The 18,758-nt window shown below is 37.8% G+C and overlaps 1 protein-coding gene across 2 annotated transcripts in view; it reads left to right on the top strand.

The window, feature by feature from the left end:
- CDK19 (cyclin dependent kinase 19) overlaps positions 1-18,758 on the top strand; it is a 128,911-nt gene that overhangs the window by 83,017 nt on the left and 27,136 nt on the right. For both annotated transcript variants that reach the window (XM_075145677.1, XM_075145679.1), the window contains exons 5-6: positions 6,742-6,799; positions 8,229-8,360. In XM_075145677.1, the coding sequence (XP_075001778.1) occupies positions 6,742-6,799; positions 8,229-8,360 (190 nt within the window). The remainder of the gene's footprint in view (positions 1-6,741; positions 6,800-8,228; positions 8,361-18,758) is intronic.

The following is an 18,758-nucleotide window of genomic DNA, read 5'->3' as shown; positions in this document are numbered from 1 at the left end:
TCTTGAGGTAAATTCTGCACTTCTGGTTGCTATTAGAATTTCTGGTATCTGGAATTAATGATTATTTTGACCATATCAGTTCAGCAGCTATGAAATACATAAGTCCCTAACATAATCTGACACCATGGTTTATGATGGAATATCTAGTTTCCATCTCTCAGAATTATGTAAAAGATTTTTTTCCTCTCAAACAGTGGCACACACTTCCATGTCTTTTATCAGTTCTGTATATGTTTCATTTTTAAATTATTTGTATAAGAAGCAAGAATGGAGATAAAAATAACTGTTACCATGTATATATTATTATCATATTAATAAATATGTTTATATGCATTAAATTTAGTTTCCTACATGCCACAAATACATTTGAAAATATTTTTGTTGTCACTGATGTTCCTCTGATGATAATCAAATACATTTTTGAATTTAGAGATAACAATCTGGTGACACTTAGCTGTAAAATTTTAACTGTCTGCATTTGTTTGTATTTTCATTTTTTTATTGCAAAAACTTTTGGACTGGTGTTTTTTTTTGTTTTTTTTTTTTTTTAATTTAACTATAAAAGCCTTCTGTGGTACTCTGCTTCCTGTGTTGCCATATATTTACTTAATGTGTCTGTCTCTGGTTTTTTCCTCCTTTCTAGATTTAAACAAGTTTTTATTTCGTTTGAATGATATACTATTTCAAAGCATTTTGCATTCCGTGTGATTTTACTGTGTTTTTAGATCATGTGCTGTAGTAAATGCTTGAATCAGCTCTATTTTTGGCCTTGCTCAATTTGATATCTATAGAAACATTATTGATTTGAATTAAATGATAAATATATTGATGAGATTTGTTAATAATTGCTTTGCAAGGTCAATCATTTTAACAGTAGAGAAACAGCAGAAGAAAATTGTATGGATTTACAAATCTAGGCAAAAAATATAATTAAATAGGGTTTTTCTTTTGTAAAGATAAGGATAACAGCTGAAAAAAACCAAGTTGAAAGTGGTGCTGTGTAATCAGAGCAGTGACTCTAATATGACTTCACAGTATGTAAGGCTTGTAAAGAGAAGCAAATGTGAAGATATTTTGCTCTATATGATATACTTCTGACTAGTGCTTCAGTATCAGAAAAATGTTGACCAAGTGGTTTTCTAAAAAAGGAGAGGGAAGTGATGATAACAAATTTTCTATACAGTTTTCAATATATGGAAGTAATGCGAATGGAAGTGATCATGATTTAGAGGTTTGCAGTGCATAATAAAATCTTTTTAGAACCATTTCTTTTTTAAATCCTGCATTGATTAGACCAATTGTTATCCAAAGCATTAGTACCAGTATGCTAGTATATTGATCTGAAAACAAGGTCTGGGTTTGAATAGCACTGACTTAAGGCAGGAAAGTGCCTATGTTTCCTTGTGGATGAGAAGAGTAAAAGCTTTGTTTGCAAATTTCTGTGAACAATCTGCAGCTCCCTCTTAATCTTGAATTTAAAGGCTCAGTGATCTTTTGAGCAGTGCCTGCAGAGTGGAACGCTGTCATCTCATTTAGGACCTTTGTCGTTTGTAGAGCAGTGTGCTAAAAGCTAAAACGAAATCACCAATGCTCTTGTTTTTGGCTTGTGAATTGAAAGCGCATCTATGTATCAACACCGTGCTGTTTACAGTTGCTTTTTTAAATAATTGAGACTTGAAAAGATCTCATCACAAGCCAGTTTCTTTAATTGTGGGAAGAGCTTTTAGATAAAAGACTTGCAATATCTTTTACAATAGAAGCCTCTTAATTTCAGATTATTCTTTGTCCAATGATACATTCCAAAAGGGAAACACATTTGTTTGGATATAAACAATAAAGAATGGTGTATGGAAAGTGGTATGTCCCTATGGACGTTTTCTCACAGGAATGTAATTCTGCACCAAATCTCTTAAGAATTGTGTCACCGCTGTACTTGAGGAGATAACAACAATAACCATTAAAACTAAAGTATTGCCATCTATTGTTAGGCTGTTGTTCCTGTTTTGACCCGTTATGCTCTTTCAAAACCATAGATGGTTTCTTTTCCTTCAACCTTTATTCTAATCTACTGTCTAAATATTTAAATAAGAAGCATATTGGTTAAGATAACGTGGATGTCCATATTAATCCCATTCATGATGCTTCTATTTATTAAAACATACTTGTTAGCCCAACATTTTCATTTCTGTCCCACCAAGATCTGTTATAGCTTTATTCCCACTCTCCCACTGATGTAGAAAAGTAAATACATTATCCATGCTTATTACTTGTAAAGAACCCATTAAATTATTGCCTTCTACATCCCTTTTTGCAGGTATTTCAGGGTTTTGCTCCAGTTGTTTGTTGCTGTTGACTTTGCTCTTTTGCAGATATTCTTTAGACAGTCAAACCTCAACTGCATTTCTCAGTGGGGATTTCTTGGTTCATTTTTCTAGCTGATCTTAAATGTGAGACTCCTAACTCTTACTGTTTCTCTTGTTTCTATAGCAACTAGATAGGTGGAGACACAGCAGCATCGCTTTGCTTCCCAGCTGGTGTTTTGTGTTCTCAGCAAGGGGAGAGTTTGAGGAAAATAGAGAGGGTATTAATTGGGATGTCACTGGCTCAGAAACGTAGCCCGTGTTGAGTTATCTCACCCTTTACTAAGGAGTTAGTTAATAATTTTAAACAGGGCTTCTCAAACTTTCTTGAATAAAATTCTGTCCTCTCGGAAAGAGACGTGGTTTACTCTAAGTATGTGTCAGGTTTTGGTCTCTTAGCTGCTTAGACCTTCATGTTTTCTTCCACCTAAAACCCTGTTTTCTTCATCATGTGGACAGCAGTAAGATTTGTTTCAGGAGCTAGAGTTGTGCTTATAACTTGCATGTAGCCTGAACATACATGAGGTATGGGACTTTTTAATTTCTCTGATTCCCACTTTTTAATCTGATTTTTGCAGCTGTCCAGTAACTATATTATACTAGACTGCAATTCCATTGTAGACTATTAAGTGACTATCTCAGAGTAAAATGTTTTGATACTTGAAATCCTACATATCCAGAGAATAGACCAACACGTTCTCCCTTCTCCAAAAAGCAGAAGTTGTTTGCATTCCCTTTAGCGATCCTCTCACTTACCTCGTGACGGAAATGTTCATTACCTACTTTCCTGAGGATCTCTGATGTCAAAATAACCCAAAGTCTTTCCTCCATATCTGAGCACCTGAAGTTGTGCCATTCTGCCTTGGTGCCGCTCATTTAGCTAAGGCGCTGAGGAAGCACCCCTGCTCCGTGAGGGTTGGGTTGCTCTCAGCGTGGCTTGTGTATCTTGAAGACTCTGGGGAGATGAGGAGTTTTACTTTACAGTGTTCGAGCCATTATTATATAAAACAACCGCAAAACACATGAACTATGTTTTAAGCTACTCTGAAGCTGTTTATTTTTATGAAATAAAATTTCATGGGCACAGGAGCTGGATATCATTTGTCTCATCTCAGAAAGATGGGTCCTATCAGGTTAGTGTTATTCTTTGACTGGTTCAGCACATACAGTTGAAAATGTTTTCCTAACCAGAAGAGCTCTGATTAGCAAGAGAAACTCAGAAAGTTCTTATCTTTTCAGTAGCTGATAACCAAACAGTAATTTGCTCTTGTGGGAAATAAGAAGCAAGTTCAGGTGTGTTCTTCTGACTTAAGGAGCAGGCTTGAATGAAGACTTCTCACCTTGCAGTAAGCTGCCGCAATGCAAGCTGTTATTGAGACAGCGCTCTGCAGATCAGTGGGGATCCTGCAGGCATCAAGATGCCATCCGTGAAATGCCTGTCATCTACACTGGTGGTGGTGCCTCAGGAGAAGCATTTGCTCTTTTGGAAATAAGACTAAGTTTTCAATTGTTTCACACTTTATTCCTTCTCTGTTTTCCTTCTCTTTTCCCCCCACCCCCACCCCCCCTGCCCCGACTCTCAGATACAGAGATTCACAAGAGCTAATGGATATGTAATCTGGTGAGTTTATAAATCAGTGTGCTTCTCTGCTGGCTGCCCGAGCAGCAGGGTTCTGATCCTCAGTGGATTAAATATTAGTACAGATTTAAATTTTAAACGGAACAACATCTCTTCAAAATATTCTGGCTTAAAAATACATAAATGGACAAGTTCCTTGCTTCCATAGATTCTAACCTAGTGTATCCCCTGTATGTATAGGGTCATTAAGTTGCTTAGAGGTTTGGGATGTCTTTCGGAGGCTGAGGGAGCTGGGGCTGTTCAGCCTCAAAAAGAGAAGGCTCGGGCGGGATCTTACCAATGTGTATACATACCTGGATAAGCGGGAGCAAAGAAAACTGAGCCAGACTCTTCTCAGTGCTATCAAGTGACAGGACAAGAGGCAATGGGCATAAATTAAATGTACGAAGAAACCTTTTTTTACTGTGAGAGTGGTCAGACACTGGAAGAGGTTTCACAAGAGACTGTGGAGTCTCCATCCCTGGAGATGTTTAAAACCCAACTGGACTCTGGCCTGAGCAATCTGCTGTAGTTGACCCTGCTTTAAGCAGGGGGGTTGCACTTGATCTCCAGAGGTCCTTTCCAACCTGAACTATTCTGTGAATACTGTGGTTTATGTTTATGTCAGCAGATAAAATAGTACTGTTTTCTATGAAGACGTTGCTGCTTGAAGAATCTTGGAATGTTACAGGTAAAATATGAATATGAGATGTTTTGTTTTGAGACTCCTGTTGTATCTGCTTAGATTTTAAATTTTATCTTAGTACATCTTCTGGTGTTATACAGTTTACCTCTTAAAACATAATTCTTCTATAGAAGAAAACTAACCTAGAAATCAGCGCAGTAACTACATTTTTATCAGCTCTGTTCACATGACAAATAAGTGCATTTTATAGTGCCTAAAATCCAATCCTGAATGTAAAGGTCTATTGAAGTGTTTCTGATTCATACTCAACTCTCAATCAAGGTTGCTAGGCAGGATTTTAGGGAGGAATTTTGACAAGGAAACTGGAATTTTGTTGTCTCAGTTGGGACAATTTTGGCTATGTGATTTCTAACAGAGGTGAAGTGTAGTGCGAACTTGCGTGCCTCCCTTGCTGCCTGGTTTCTGAATATGCAGAATGGGATTGTTCTGTTCTCCAGAATATTCAATTTAGCGTAATACATAAATGTAAAACCAGAGTTTGACCAGTTGCCTTGAAGTGTTGGTTTCATTATCATTAAATATTAGCTAAGAGCAAGCATCATCATTATCTTTCCTAGATTTGCCGGTGAGCGTTTACTCAAGATCAATTAAAATAGCTATTGCATTCTCCAAGAAGGGAGTGCATATTCCCTCTTGAAGTGTTCCAAAAAGATGTTGGGGAATGAGAAATCAGGGATAGTATGGAGAATTATCCTGAGATTAAAAAAGGAGGAGTAAAAGAGGCAGCGGCATCTGGAACAGGGTTGGAAAGAGCCTGTGGCTGGAGCCAGGGAAGAAGCAATGTCTAGCACTGGGGGTGAGGTGGGAAGGGAGAACAGCTTCCTGGGGGGAAGCAGAAAGTGCTTTTTTTTTCTGGATTGGTTTGTTTTTTTTCAAAAAAGCTAAGAATTTGCAATTTTGAGCCAAATTAGTAACCCTAGTTTGAGTGTCTCATTTCAGGTAAATAGTGACAAGGGTTAGGAACTGAAAAATTAAGTGAGATTCTGATGTTGGCTTTCTGGACATCTCTTTCAGATTCTTGAACAAATCCTGCTCGAGCAGACATCTTCAGGCATTAGGGGTTTTAAATACAATTAATGTTCGGGTGAACCTTCCAAAAATTCTGCTTTGAAACTTTGTTATGCATCTCTTCATTCAAATCACTTAATGTTTTCAATCTTGTTTACTTCTTTACAGCTGTTAACACAATAGGGGAAAAGCTTCCAAGGAATGACTATTGATGTCTGAGGGAACCTAGATCCTAATTGCAGAACAATTGCTGTGATGTCATGTGCAGATTTTGTATGGTGTTCACAAGCGGCTGGTTACGAACAACTGCAGATCGCATAAAATGCCTATAAAGATTTTGTTCTACTTGTAAAGCTGCTGTCTACACTGTCAAAAGCTTGCGGGTATAGCTGTCTGTGTAGATTCCTGTTTTAAGTGAATTCTCATAGCATGAAATCAACTTACTTTGTGGAAAAAAATGCTTTTGCCGATGTGATTTTTGCCATTCATACGCTAAAACCAAAAATGTAGTTTTTTAGCACGGCTCTAAAAATGTAGATGGTAATATGATGGTAATATTGATGGTAAATGGTAGATGGGAATGTAGATGGTAATATGATGGTAAATATGATGGCAACAAAAGAAACTCTCATCTATGCATTTGTATACCAAGATTTGACGTAATTTTCAATAACTTATACTAGCAAAAGTAGTTCTTGCCAGATTATTGATGTGTAGCATAAATGTTAGCCTGGTATAAACTTTTCTTGTAGAAGAAAATCTCGCCAATGAACGTGATCATTCTGGTAAAAATGGAAATGCAAATTTAATCAAAGATTGCATTTCTTACTGTGAAATGTCAAAGTACTTTATTATTTTTCTAATTGTGAAATTGGTAACTAGGGATAAAAACTAAATGTCAGCAAAACATAAAGGTATGGTAATTTTAGACTTGTAAGAGTATTTATAGAAATGTTTTCATTATAAAATAAATGTACTTTTTTTTTTTTTATTCTTGAAGATAATCATCAAAGGCTGGTCAACTAAATATTCTGCTTTTTGTTTTCCAGAAACCAGCAAACATTCTGGTAATGGGCGAAGGTCCCGAAAGAGGAAGAGTCAAAATAGGTAAACATTTTGAGAAAAAGTCATTGCACACCTATGGAATTACTTAAAAAATTGCATCTTCAGTGTAAGATAGAAACAAATCTTCATTATTCTTTGAGTGTATGTATGCACAACATCTAGTTCAATTTTAAATCTCTTTCACTGAGTTTACAAGCTTAAGAGATTCCAAACATATTAATGACATATATAAAGCTTGCCAAGGACATCTGGTGAGATAAAAGCATCTGTAAGAAACAAGAAAGTAATAAGCACATAGAACAATAGCTATGGCCAGGGTTCTTTTGACTTCTACTATGATTAGTTAGTATAACATTGTTACTTATAAATTGTATTTGTTCTTAATTATTTTTATATAAATAACATCAGTGAACATGTTTGTAGAGGTCCAAATGTTTGCTATGCAAAACGCTATTTGGCATCAAGGTGGGAAACATATGTAACTGTGATGGCCTTTAACCAAAATCTAATTACCTGTGCAGATCATAAGCCTTAGTCATGTGGATATAAATTTTCTTTAAGAAAGCATGTGGCAGTCATCAAGAAAGAAGTAATATACCGGAACCTTTTGTTGTATTTGAAAATGTTCAGCTAACCATTTTTGATTCATATGCTTGTATTAGTATGGGTAACTGCAGGAAAATTATACTTGGCATTTCATAACTTTGGAAGCAGAAAGATTTAGGTGAAGTTATGTGAAAGATAAGTTTCAGACTTGGATTAAAATGTGTGGTTTTGAATATACACCCAAATGTTGTAATTTCCCGTCTAGCATTTCTTAATGTTACTTACAAGGTTGTTTCTAGAGAGAATTTTTGAGTTATATAAAATGAATGCTTACATTTAAAATACACTTCTGTAACAGTGTACACTCACTGATTTCATTAATTCCCAGTTAAGAACTTTTTCCTGATTCTGGAGTTCGTTCCTCCAAATCAAGTAGGAGGCATACTTTGAAAAATAATGCAAAACAATCTACACTGCAGTCATTTTGATTTTGCACTTTGGGTAAATATATAGCAGTCACAAGGGCTCACAGTTTTGTGAACGTATATAAAAATAAAAGAGAAAATATACATTAGAGACCTACTACTATTGACTTTAGTTAACTAGGTTTCTGTTACAGTTCTATTTAAATAAACAGGCATCTGTGTTTTGTAAAGTTTTACAATATCATGATGAAAACACTTAAAAGTCAAACGTCATCCTTCATAGTCTTATAAATGAAGTAAATGGAATTTAGCCTTAGATAAAATTGGCCCAGTATCATTAGGAGTAACTTGTTGCTTTCTTATAAACTTCGATTTGTAAGTTTTGATGTTTTTGAGCTGTTATTATAATTGCTTTTTGGCAATACTGTTAAATTCTGGTTTATTTGTATTAAAATTTTCCTTATTAAAATATTCTTTTCTTCCCCCCCTCCCCCCGCCAGCTGATATGGGTTTTGCAAGGTTGTTCAACTCACCTTTGAAGCCATTGGCAGACTTGGATCCAGTTGTGGTGACATTCTGGTACAGAGCTCCAGAGCTGTTACTTGGAGCCAGACATTACACAAAGGCCATTGGTAAGTTCTGTGTAAGAAAAAGGTTTACCTTTAAGTTTTGTAAAGGAGGGTAGCCTTATAGTAGATATGATAACTGACCAGCTAGTTTTTTTTCTGAAGTAGCAGCAGATGGAGTATGATCCAATCCATAAAAGATTAATCCAGATTAAACCTTTCTGAGGACTGTGCTTTTATTTTTCAATGTGAGTTAAGGTTAATGTTAGACATTTTAAATGTGTGGTTTGTTTTCGTTTGTTTTTAAAATAAAAATATTCTTTGCGTTGGTTTATACGGTTTTCTGATATGGGCTCAGAAATCTTGTAATCTTGTAAACCTTCAAAAGGGAAAGAGCTGTGGCTGTTAAAGTGGCATTCTTCTAGGGTGCTTCATGTCCAGGTGCTTCATATCCAGATGCTTCTATGACGTGTGTGGCTTGATAAGGAGAAGGGCAGTCTCCTGTGCTGTGCGCAATCTGCAAATCATTCACTCCTGATGACTTATGAAGCTCCATGTTCAGGAAATGCTGGTGGCCAGGCTCTTGTCTTCCTTCCCCCTTAGTAAGTTCCATAAGCACGATCAGCCTTGGTGCCTAGCTGTTTAGAGAATAAAAGCACTGAGATGCACAGGGGATATCCTGTCTGCATGATTAGGTTATATATTGAAGAGAACTGCAAAGGAAACTATGTCCCTCTGTTAACGGGGTTAAATTGTTCCTGTGTGTACAGAGGTGGCTTTCTTAGGAGTTGCAGGCATTTTCCTGTTACAGAAGTTTTCGGAGATGCTATGTGGGCCTATGTTCAGAAAGTTACAAAACACTATGTTATATTAGCATCTCTGTTGAATGTTCAGTTGGGTGGACCAACACTTCTAATTAAGTCTCACAGTCTGACTTTTTCAAATAACTCCTGTTTATCAAACTATTATGTATAGCAAAAGGTTTAAAAAATGAATGAACTGTCACCTGACTTTGATGTGGACTTGTACTTCACATTTCTTCATTGCTCTTCTCTCCCATTTGGAATCCTCCAGTGCAGGCAGACCTGAGTTGGGCAAAACGCTGCTTTGTTTCTTGATCTTGCCTTGAATGTGCAGGAACTGCTAGGAAGGGCAAAAAGACTTCTTGCAGATAGATTCAGTCACGTTGAAAGGGACCTTAGGAACTCTCTCATCCATCCTTCTGTTCAAAGCAGGGTCCATTCTGAATTCACACCAGGCTGCTGAGGGATTTGTCCAGCCAGGTCTTGAAAACGGCTTAGAACAAAGATTCCTCTCTGAATGACCTGTTCCAGTGCTAAATCATCCTCATAATGAAGAATTTTTTCCTTATAACTAGTCAAAACTTCTTGTTTCAGTTTATGCCTGTAATCTCTCATTTTCCTGTTGTATACCACTGTAAAGAGCCTGGCTCCATCATCTCTGTCACCAGTCCATAGGTGCTGGGGAGGCTGCTCTTCAGTCTGAAGACTGCTCTTCAGTCTGAAGAAGCCTGTAGCCCTCAGCCTCCTCTCCCAGAGCAGGTTCTCCAGCCGCTCACAATCCTGGTGCCTCTCCACTGAACTTGCTCCAGGTTATCAAAGTCTGTCTTGTATTCAGGTCCCCCGAGAGTCCCAAATGTGGTCCAACAAGTGCTAAGTAAAGGGGAGTAATCACTTCTCTTAATCTACTGGCTGTGCTCCTGTTGATACAGCCAATACATCCTATTGATGCTGTTAGTCTTCATTACTACCAGGGTACACTGCTGGATCATGTTTCACCTGATGTCCACTGGAACCCCCACATCCTTTTCTGCAGAGATGTTGTCCAGCCAGTCAGTCCCCCACCTGAACCATTGCAGGGGGTTAGTCCATCATGGGTGCTGGACTTTGTGTTTGTCCTCGTTGAATTTCATGAGTTTTGTGTGGCCCATTCCTCCTGTCTGTCTAGTTTTCTCTGAATGGCAGCTCTGCCCTCAAGCGTATCAACCGTTTCCCCAGTTTTCCCTCATCCACAACTTGATGGGGGCTTGTCCCAGCTCCTCCTCCTTGGCTTTGGTAAAGATACTCAGTTGGATAGGTCTCATAGGCCTCTGTGGTACTTCACTTATAGTGAGCCTCCAGGTTAGAATATAAACCGTTAACCACCATCTTCAGACCCTGATGATCCAGGCAGTTTCCCCCCCTCCCCGGGGGGCCTGTGTTCTGCTACTTGCCTTCACTGCTCAGCTGTTTCATGGTTGTTATAGCCAAGGCTGCCATTGATTATCATATCCCCAACCAGTTCTTCCTTCTTCCTGAGTAGCAGATCTGAGAGATGACACATGTAGTGTCTGTATGAAGAAATTTACCCCAACATCCTCCAGAAACCTTTGCAAGGTCCCTGAGGTGATCCTGTTTGCATCCTGTTTATTCTCCATGATGCTACGGAGTCTGTTCACCTCTCCCACAGGAGGGGTCACCTCCTTTTGCTGGTGACTCAGTGCCCCAACCAGAGTGTATCTCCCACCGTGAGGCCAGTGTCACCCTGCAGCCTGAGTCCTGGGTGGCAGCACCCTCCCTCTGGAGCTCTCTCTCAGTTGAGACCTCTGATTTCCCAGGGTATCTTCTCCAGTGGGTGCTGGGGCTGGAGCCTTGTAGTGCCCCCACCATGGTTGTGGCACAATCCCTCGTCGTCTGAAGCAGCCGCTTAGGGCCTGCTTTGCATCTGCCGCCATGCAAACTGGGATACTAACTTCTAAAGTCTCCGTTTGCTGCACCCTGTAGTGAGTGAAAACAGTTACTAGAAGTGTTTAAAGAAAATACCAACAGGATTACCTTAAACGCCTGTAAATTAGATGCTTAGCTGCCGTGACTATGTTGATTTTGTGAAACACGGATGTGAGTGGACCAGATTACTGAGTGACCTCTGTGTGTGGTACTGGGAAGTTACCTTAACTGACAGTTACCTATTTTTGATAGATAGCATATTGTTTGCAGATTTATGTGAGTGATATGTACCATTGTCTCAGGATGTCTCTTTGAAGAATGAATTAGTATAATGCTGTTGTTTTTTTTAATTATGTCATAAATTACTTGGTTCTTGCCCTGAGGCATCTGTAGTCTGTACTAAAACACAGACAAGGAGTCCCTATGAAACTTTAGAGGATGATACTGCTTCAGAGAGATCTGGTTTTGCTAGTAGTTTATTATTTCTGAGGCTTTTATTTCTTTCATCAGACCCACACGAGTGAATCCCCAGGAGGGGTGTGAATGGGGCAGGTAGTACCTGATGTGCAGTGTGAGTGCTGAGGGCACTCAAGAAGGTTTGGGCAGCAAAGTAAAAAATAGGGAAATGAAAGCAGGGAAAGTTGCAAGGTGCGATTTATAGGCTGACTGGAGGATTAGAGGAGCATGTGACTGAAGAGAAGAGAAAAGAATAAAGATACCTGGAGGTGATCTATGTGCAGCTTTAAGGCAAAGGGAAGAAGTGGGTAACAAAATGACAGTGGTGATGTTCATGCATTTTATGAGTCCAGACTTGTGTTTTGCTTCTAGCATTATGTGCACTTAAAAAAAGGCAATCTTAATGAGCTAAGTATGCTAGTGAGAGTTTAACTTGAATGCTAATGTTTTTGGCAAAGGACGCAACTCTTAAAGCGCTCTCTTAAATCTCTGTACAAGAAATGTAATTTTAACATCTCTTAATACTACATAATTCTCAGGAGCCCTAATGTATCGCTTTTAGTAATAACTCATAAATTATATAAGATTCTCATTTAACTGCTCTTCAGTTTGAAATAATAATTTAGAAGAAAGGTGACTAGATATAGCAATTTATGAAAAAGGAAATGACAGGCTATTTGGTATAGCTGCTTATTTTCCATAGCTACTTCCTTATGCCTTTTATATAAAATATAGTTTTGTATAATTAGTAAATATCAATAAAATCAGGCTAAAAGCAATGTCATGCCAGCTTTAGTCTATTCTCTTCCAATTTTGTTGTGAGAAATATTTTTGTTTGAGTTTACTAGGAATGCATTGTCATCAGTTCTCTACTGCAGCATCCTGAACACTATCCAACAGTTGCTACATAATTCAGATGTTTGCTTAAGTTTTTCCTGGCTTAGTCTTGATTTTATTTTATTTTAAATATTTTCTATATTCTGTATCTAATAGTCTCTTCCTTATCTTAGCTTCACATATAATGTTAATTATTAGCAGTGTATTCATAATATCCTGGACACTGTCTACTATAGTATCCAATTTGGTTTTGTTCTTGTAATAAAGTCTTTAGGTATGCTTGCTTGCATGTAAATAATTCTCACACATGATCAAAGAATGAAATTAGAATTTGACTTTTGTCTCGCTCAGTATTTTTGTCTTTGTTTTCTGGACCTGATCTTAGTTACATTTTGTGGGTTTAACTTTGGGGAAAAATTGGACTAAATATAGTCTGTTTAGACAGAACTACGTATTACACAAAACAATATATAAGCATATTTCATTATTTTGGAGGTAGTTTTTCAGTGACATTTTCTCCTTTATTTTATTTGTTCCTTCGTAGTAATGAAATATTCTACTTTTCATTTATTTGCTTGCAGAACAAGTAGTTGTTCATCACGTATATAACATCATGTTTTAAGGAGATACAGGAGTCAGGAAAATACTGTTGCTGAAAAACAGAAATAGCTTTTGCTTTCTGCATGTTAAAAGGATAGTAAAAAGCCCATGTTAGGTTTTCATGGGGAATAATATTTAGTTTCCTGAACTGTGAACGTTTATAATCTAAGCCCTACTTGTTAATAAAGTTTCCTATATAATCTGCTACCATAGCTACAAGCAACTAACTTACCAGATGAATACAAATTGGGAAAATGGTGTTGCAGAAGCCAAAGGTCACTTTCTGTTTTGTTACCACAATATAAATCTGTAGTAAATTTATTGTAGCCTGTGGAACTTGGTCTGCATTTCCAGCACCATAATTCAAAAGCAGAATCTGTTCCCATATATTCATCAGATCCTAATACTCTAGCAAAGAAGTAATATGCAAATAAAAGTAACTTGAACAAGCTTCAGGTGAAACCACGTAACTGCAAAAATGTAAAATGCTTGTGATCATGGAAACATTAATAAAATTACTGAACTTTTAGAAAGTCTCCAGCACAACAGAAAATGCCTTTATACTCGAAATACTAAAGAAACACGGTTGAAGTAAGTGGCAAGGTACAGTGCTCCTTTCATTGATGGGCAAAGACTTCTGCACTATAATTCTAAGGAAAGTAAAGGAAATGACTGTGGCAAAATGAAGGAAAAGGTAAGCTGGCTTTCAGCCTGAAAGGAGACATTAATCAGATTTTTTTTCACTCTGGGAACATCAAAATAGAAAAGAATGTTTTAGTAAGTAAAGTAAGTAGTAAAAATTCTTTTTCATCATAGGTTTTTAAGAAAGCATGTGGCAGTGTCTACTATGATTCATTCTGGGGCATCTTGTAGCATAGTATCAAGGAAATAGCATAATTAAGACTTGTTTTTTATCAAGTTGTAGCTAGTATAGTTAGCAGTGCTATCAAACAAGAACATGTTATCTTACCTCTCTTTAGCACTTGCCGTAATTAAAGAAATGGTATATTTCATAAATGGCATCAGATGGCTTATAGTATTTTAGATGGTTTGGCTTTTGTTGGCAAAAGAGTTCTTTAGAGAGATCATTCAACCTCCCTGTAAGCAAGGCTAAAATGCTGCACCAAAAGAGGATGGGATTATTTATTGTGGAAAAAATAAATCTGAGAACCCGACAAATCTCTATTGCTTATTTACCTTTCCTCATGTGTCTAGATTGCAAGTCAGCAGGAATGTCAGAAATGGCCATGTGGCAACTGCATTTACCAGCCCGAACAAGATTTAGGTATAGAGAAACTGTAATTTAAAGCTTGGGCAGTGCACTGTCACCTCATTCTATTTCCAGACTAACATATGGTTATGGAAGCTGGAAACGTGTGAGAGGTATAACCAGATATCAAAATGCCTTTGAAAGCAAATGTCACAGGAAAATATTAGGTGTATCAAAGGGAATGAATTTATAACGAACGCTGGGATCCGTCAGAGTTTCAACAACTCCATTTGACTTTATGCAGGAAAAAAGGAGAGGGAAGTATCTGGGGTGTATTATGTAGGATTTAGGATGGAAATCTGTGCATATGTGTTCCATATTGCCTATGCAGCGAGTCCCACACGTTCTGAGTGCATCAGATGTCCTTACTGTGCGCGCACAGATTGTTGGCACGCTGGCCAGGCTGTGGGGCCTCTGGAAATCTTGGACCGATGCCTAAAGCTCTTCTGGTCTCTTGTTCTGGGAGGGTTGGAGGGAAGGAGGAAAAATAAGACCTATCTGGAAAATCTGGTAAACCAGATGTTACAAATGGGGCCGACCAGAAGATTGAAGAGTCCTTAGGAAAAATGCGCAGGGGAGGTGCCCCACCTGTGGTCTGTGGAGCCATGGGGGGAGTATGGGGACTGCTTTTAAATATCCATGAGAGATAATTGAGAAAAGCAAATCTATAGTCAGTCAGCTTCTGTTTGCTGCATAGGGATCCACATTCCTGTTTGTTAGAGATTTTGATTTGAGGGGAAGGGGTTGTGGAAAAACTAGAAAAGTAGAGAAGTTTGGAAAATATTCATTTATGCGCTCTGAAAAGAAAAACTCAGGCTGCGCTAGGAAGGGAGCCTTGTTCATGCCCTGGGCAATGTTATATGACATGGGAAGTAATTGGATTCAGATGATATTTTGTGGTAAACTTATTTTGGCATGTGGTAAACTTTCTTCATTTTGATTATCACAGTTGTTCTCATGCTTTTTCTGAGAGGCAAAATATTTTAATACCAAAGATTAATTGTTGCTCTCTTATCTAGGTATTGCAGGTGCTGGATGATTTACTGCTGGTTTTTCCTCTTGCTTGACAGTGATCTCTAAAACACTATACATGTTTCTTCTTTAAAAAAAAAAAGCATTTGCTACGCTCCACAATCTTATCACTGCAATCACCTAAGAAATGTAAAGTTTTATAAAGGATTATTAAGTCATTTAAATAAATTTTAAAGCTACATTAATTAGTATTTTGGGAAGCTTGAGATGCTGACAGCAACTCAAGGAATATCGTCCACAGGATTATTACACACTTTAAAACATTAACTGTTTTGAGATCTAGCATACTAGTTCCTGCCTTCTTCTAACTGCTCTGTTGCTCTTGCTTCTCAAATATGTTGATGTCTGGAAATTAGCTAGTAAAGCTGGTGGCCATTGTGAACTCTGAAGAGTCTGAGAGGTGTGTTGGAGTGTGTACTAGCTTAATAATCAGGAGACTGTTGCTGTTGTAAAGCCAATGGAGGTGCTCTAATGTGGGGCAGACAGTAAAGTTTTATCTCTCAGAACAGTAAGCTGGGTCTCAGGAGACTTGGATTTAAATAATTATTCAGTCCCAAGTGTTGTATGTAGCTTACAGCATGTCATTTAATCCATCCTATGTGTTGTTTCATTATCTGTGAAGTGGGGATGCTACTTAATTGTATTGTCCTGAAGATAAAATCAGTTAATGATAATAGGGAGCTCCAGTACACGTGTGTTATGAATTACTTTTGTTAACTCAGTGAGTGGATTAATTTGTCTGAGAACCTGGGATGTCACTTAGCATCTGCAGTTAGCTGGAGAAATACACACATTCTGGACATTAAAAAAGAAAAGGAGAACAAAACCACTGAATCTTCAATCACAACTAGAATCTGCTAATTGTCCTGATTTAGATTGCTCTGTAAATTAACCTGTAAACTTCCACTCATGGTCACCCAATACTTTTTCATATGCTCGTGATTCTCTCCTCTTGCAAAACATATGAAGGGAAGAACCAGGTGTTTTTGCCTTTTTATTCAATATTTTGGCAGATTTGCTGTTGCGTGATGATTACTGTGAGTTAACTGTACATGGATTATTTTAGAGCAGGAAAAATAAAATAACATAAAAATATTCAGAAAGCAGAATATCCTCTATAGTAATAGCTTTGTGATTATAAGCACTTTGAACAAGAGATGCATTCAAATGTCCATCTGTGCTTAGCCCCACGTACATCAGAAATTGTCAGTGACTTGCGGGCCAAAAAACCCTCCCTGCCGACAAGTTTCAGTTACATGTCTTTTTCCTTCTAATTATTTTTCCCTCAGAGCACCAGTTTCATGTTCTTCCAAACTGTTAATAACTACAGGGCCTCTTACATGAGCAAGCTTTTCCTTCCCTAATATCTCACTGACTTTGCCCTTTACCAGGCAGATGAGCTTTGCAGCAGCAGGATTGATTCTCTAACCTCCCTGAGCAACCTACTCTGTGAGCTCAGTTAAAAAACAGATTTAGGGAAGTAAGGCAGGAGTTCTTGCAATATCTGTCATAGCCCGGAGCAAATAATGGATCCTAATGTGGAAATGGAATGTGAATAATGACATGAGAAAGCAAGACAGCATTTGGAGAAGGTTAGGAGATGCATTTTGCCCACTTTCTCTTCATACTCAATTCCATTCTGTACATGTCAGTTGGGATATATTGTGGTTCTTTGGGATATACTGCAAATACATTGTTCCTTTTATATATGAGCAGGTGAATGGTTTGGTGCAGAGCTGAACTTGCATCTTAGAGATGTTTGATTTGACTTTATTTTTTAAGGCTTCCTTTACAAAGCAGTGAACTAAAGGCTGATTTCATTTTCTTAAATGAAACATGAGGTTGCCATTTAAAGATCCAAAAGGTGATCAGTTATAAAACCTGGTTCCATAAACGCTTTACCCTAGCTAACTAGTGCAGTAATTAAGGCCTTTAGTGTGCTGTATTTACTACCGTATCTAAAATGTCCACTCACAAAAGTTGGTTTTGGTTGAAAACCAAGTACCTACTATCATAACAAGGTGCATACTTTTGGTGCAGAGGAATTTTTTTAGCTAATCCGTCAGTTTGGTCTTCAGGCACAATTATTTCAGCAATATCAACTGACGCTTTCAACACTACAGCACTGATCCAGTAGAATGACTTGTTCTCAAGACAGGTCACAGGGATTGCTTCACAAGTAGACTTCTCGGCAATAGCTGTGACTGACAGCAGAATTACACTTCACAGCAGTTTATTTCATTGCCTGTCCAATAGATTCACTTATAATTATGTAGGATTTATTCTTAGTGGCTTATAATAGCTGTAAGGCTGAACCTCTTAGTAAGAGAAATGTTAAGATATTGGAAAGCTCTCTGTTTAGAAGGACAAATAAGCCTCTCTGTGCTAAGAGGCAAGATTTCTTCGTGTGCATTCCTCTCTGTTGAAATAAGGTAGGCATCCAAAGCTTTGATAACTCCCGGAAAAGACTGTCATGGCTTGTGAATTGGAACAGGCCAGGAAAGTACTCTTCACACATGTTCCTTGTTATAACTTAATCTACCAGATAGCAGGCCTTTTGCTCACCTTATGTTAGCTCTGAAGGTGTTGACATGTTGGACCTAGTAAAAAGTTGTAATAGTTAATGACACAAGCTAAGTGAGAGCACACAACAGATTATAAACTCGTCGTCCCTCTTCATTTACCCTGGAGTTAACCTCCAAAAAGCTCCGTTGTATACAGAAAAGCTGTTTTGTTAAAATATTCTGCATTTAATTAGGGGAAAAAAGTGTATTTCCCTTTCCGAGAATATGTACTGCTCACTTCTCATTTGCTGCAATTCAGAAGAGCACAGAAAATGGCAACAATTCTCTAATATGCTGTGCTATTTGTACAATGTAGATTGTACAATATTGGACATTTACCTGCAGTGATGGAATAAGATGGGGGGAAAAATGGAGGAGAAGGGGGGAAATGAATGATAAAGCACCATAATTAATCAGGAGTTCCTGGCTTTCCAGTCCTATGATCAGATGATACTGTCAATCTTTTTTTCATAAAGATTTTCACTTTTGAGAAAGTGAAAATACAAAGCTGTGTATGCTGAAAAGCTTTGTAAATACTATTTTACCAAACAGTGGCATATCTTGCCTGTTCTTAATTCTTTCATCATTACAGGAGGAAATGGTAACAATTCCTGTATTAGACCTGCTTAATACTTTGCAGTATAAAGAAGACTTGTGACCTTTGCAATGAGAAGCTTTCATACTTCTTTTACTTGCTGCAGTTGTTTGATATTTGGTAGGGGGAAGTAGCCCTGAGGCTAAAAAGCTGCCTTTTATGTCACCCATTACGTTCCTTATGCTTTTGATGAGTTGTCACTGAAAGAACATTTTTCTTTTTACTTTTGTTTCTGTGAAAAGCTTTGGCAGCCTGCCAGAGTACCTCTTGCACCCTCTGAGATATAAGCACTGCTGTTGCTGGAACAAAAGTAGCAGTACGTTCTTTAGTACATCTTGGAGATACTGGAGCTGGCATAAAAATAATAGCCCTCTGCTGTCTTTG

This window comes from Calonectris borealis, chromosome 3, assembly GCF_964195595.1.
Source record: "Calonectris borealis chromosome 3, bCalBor7.hap1.2, whole genome shotgun sequence".
In the NCBI taxonomy this organism is placed as follows: Eukaryota; Metazoa; Chordata; class Aves; order Procellariiformes; family Procellariidae; genus Calonectris; species Calonectris borealis.
Note: the sequence above shows the minus strand (reverse complement) of the source record. Positions and strands in the feature narration are given on the sequence as shown.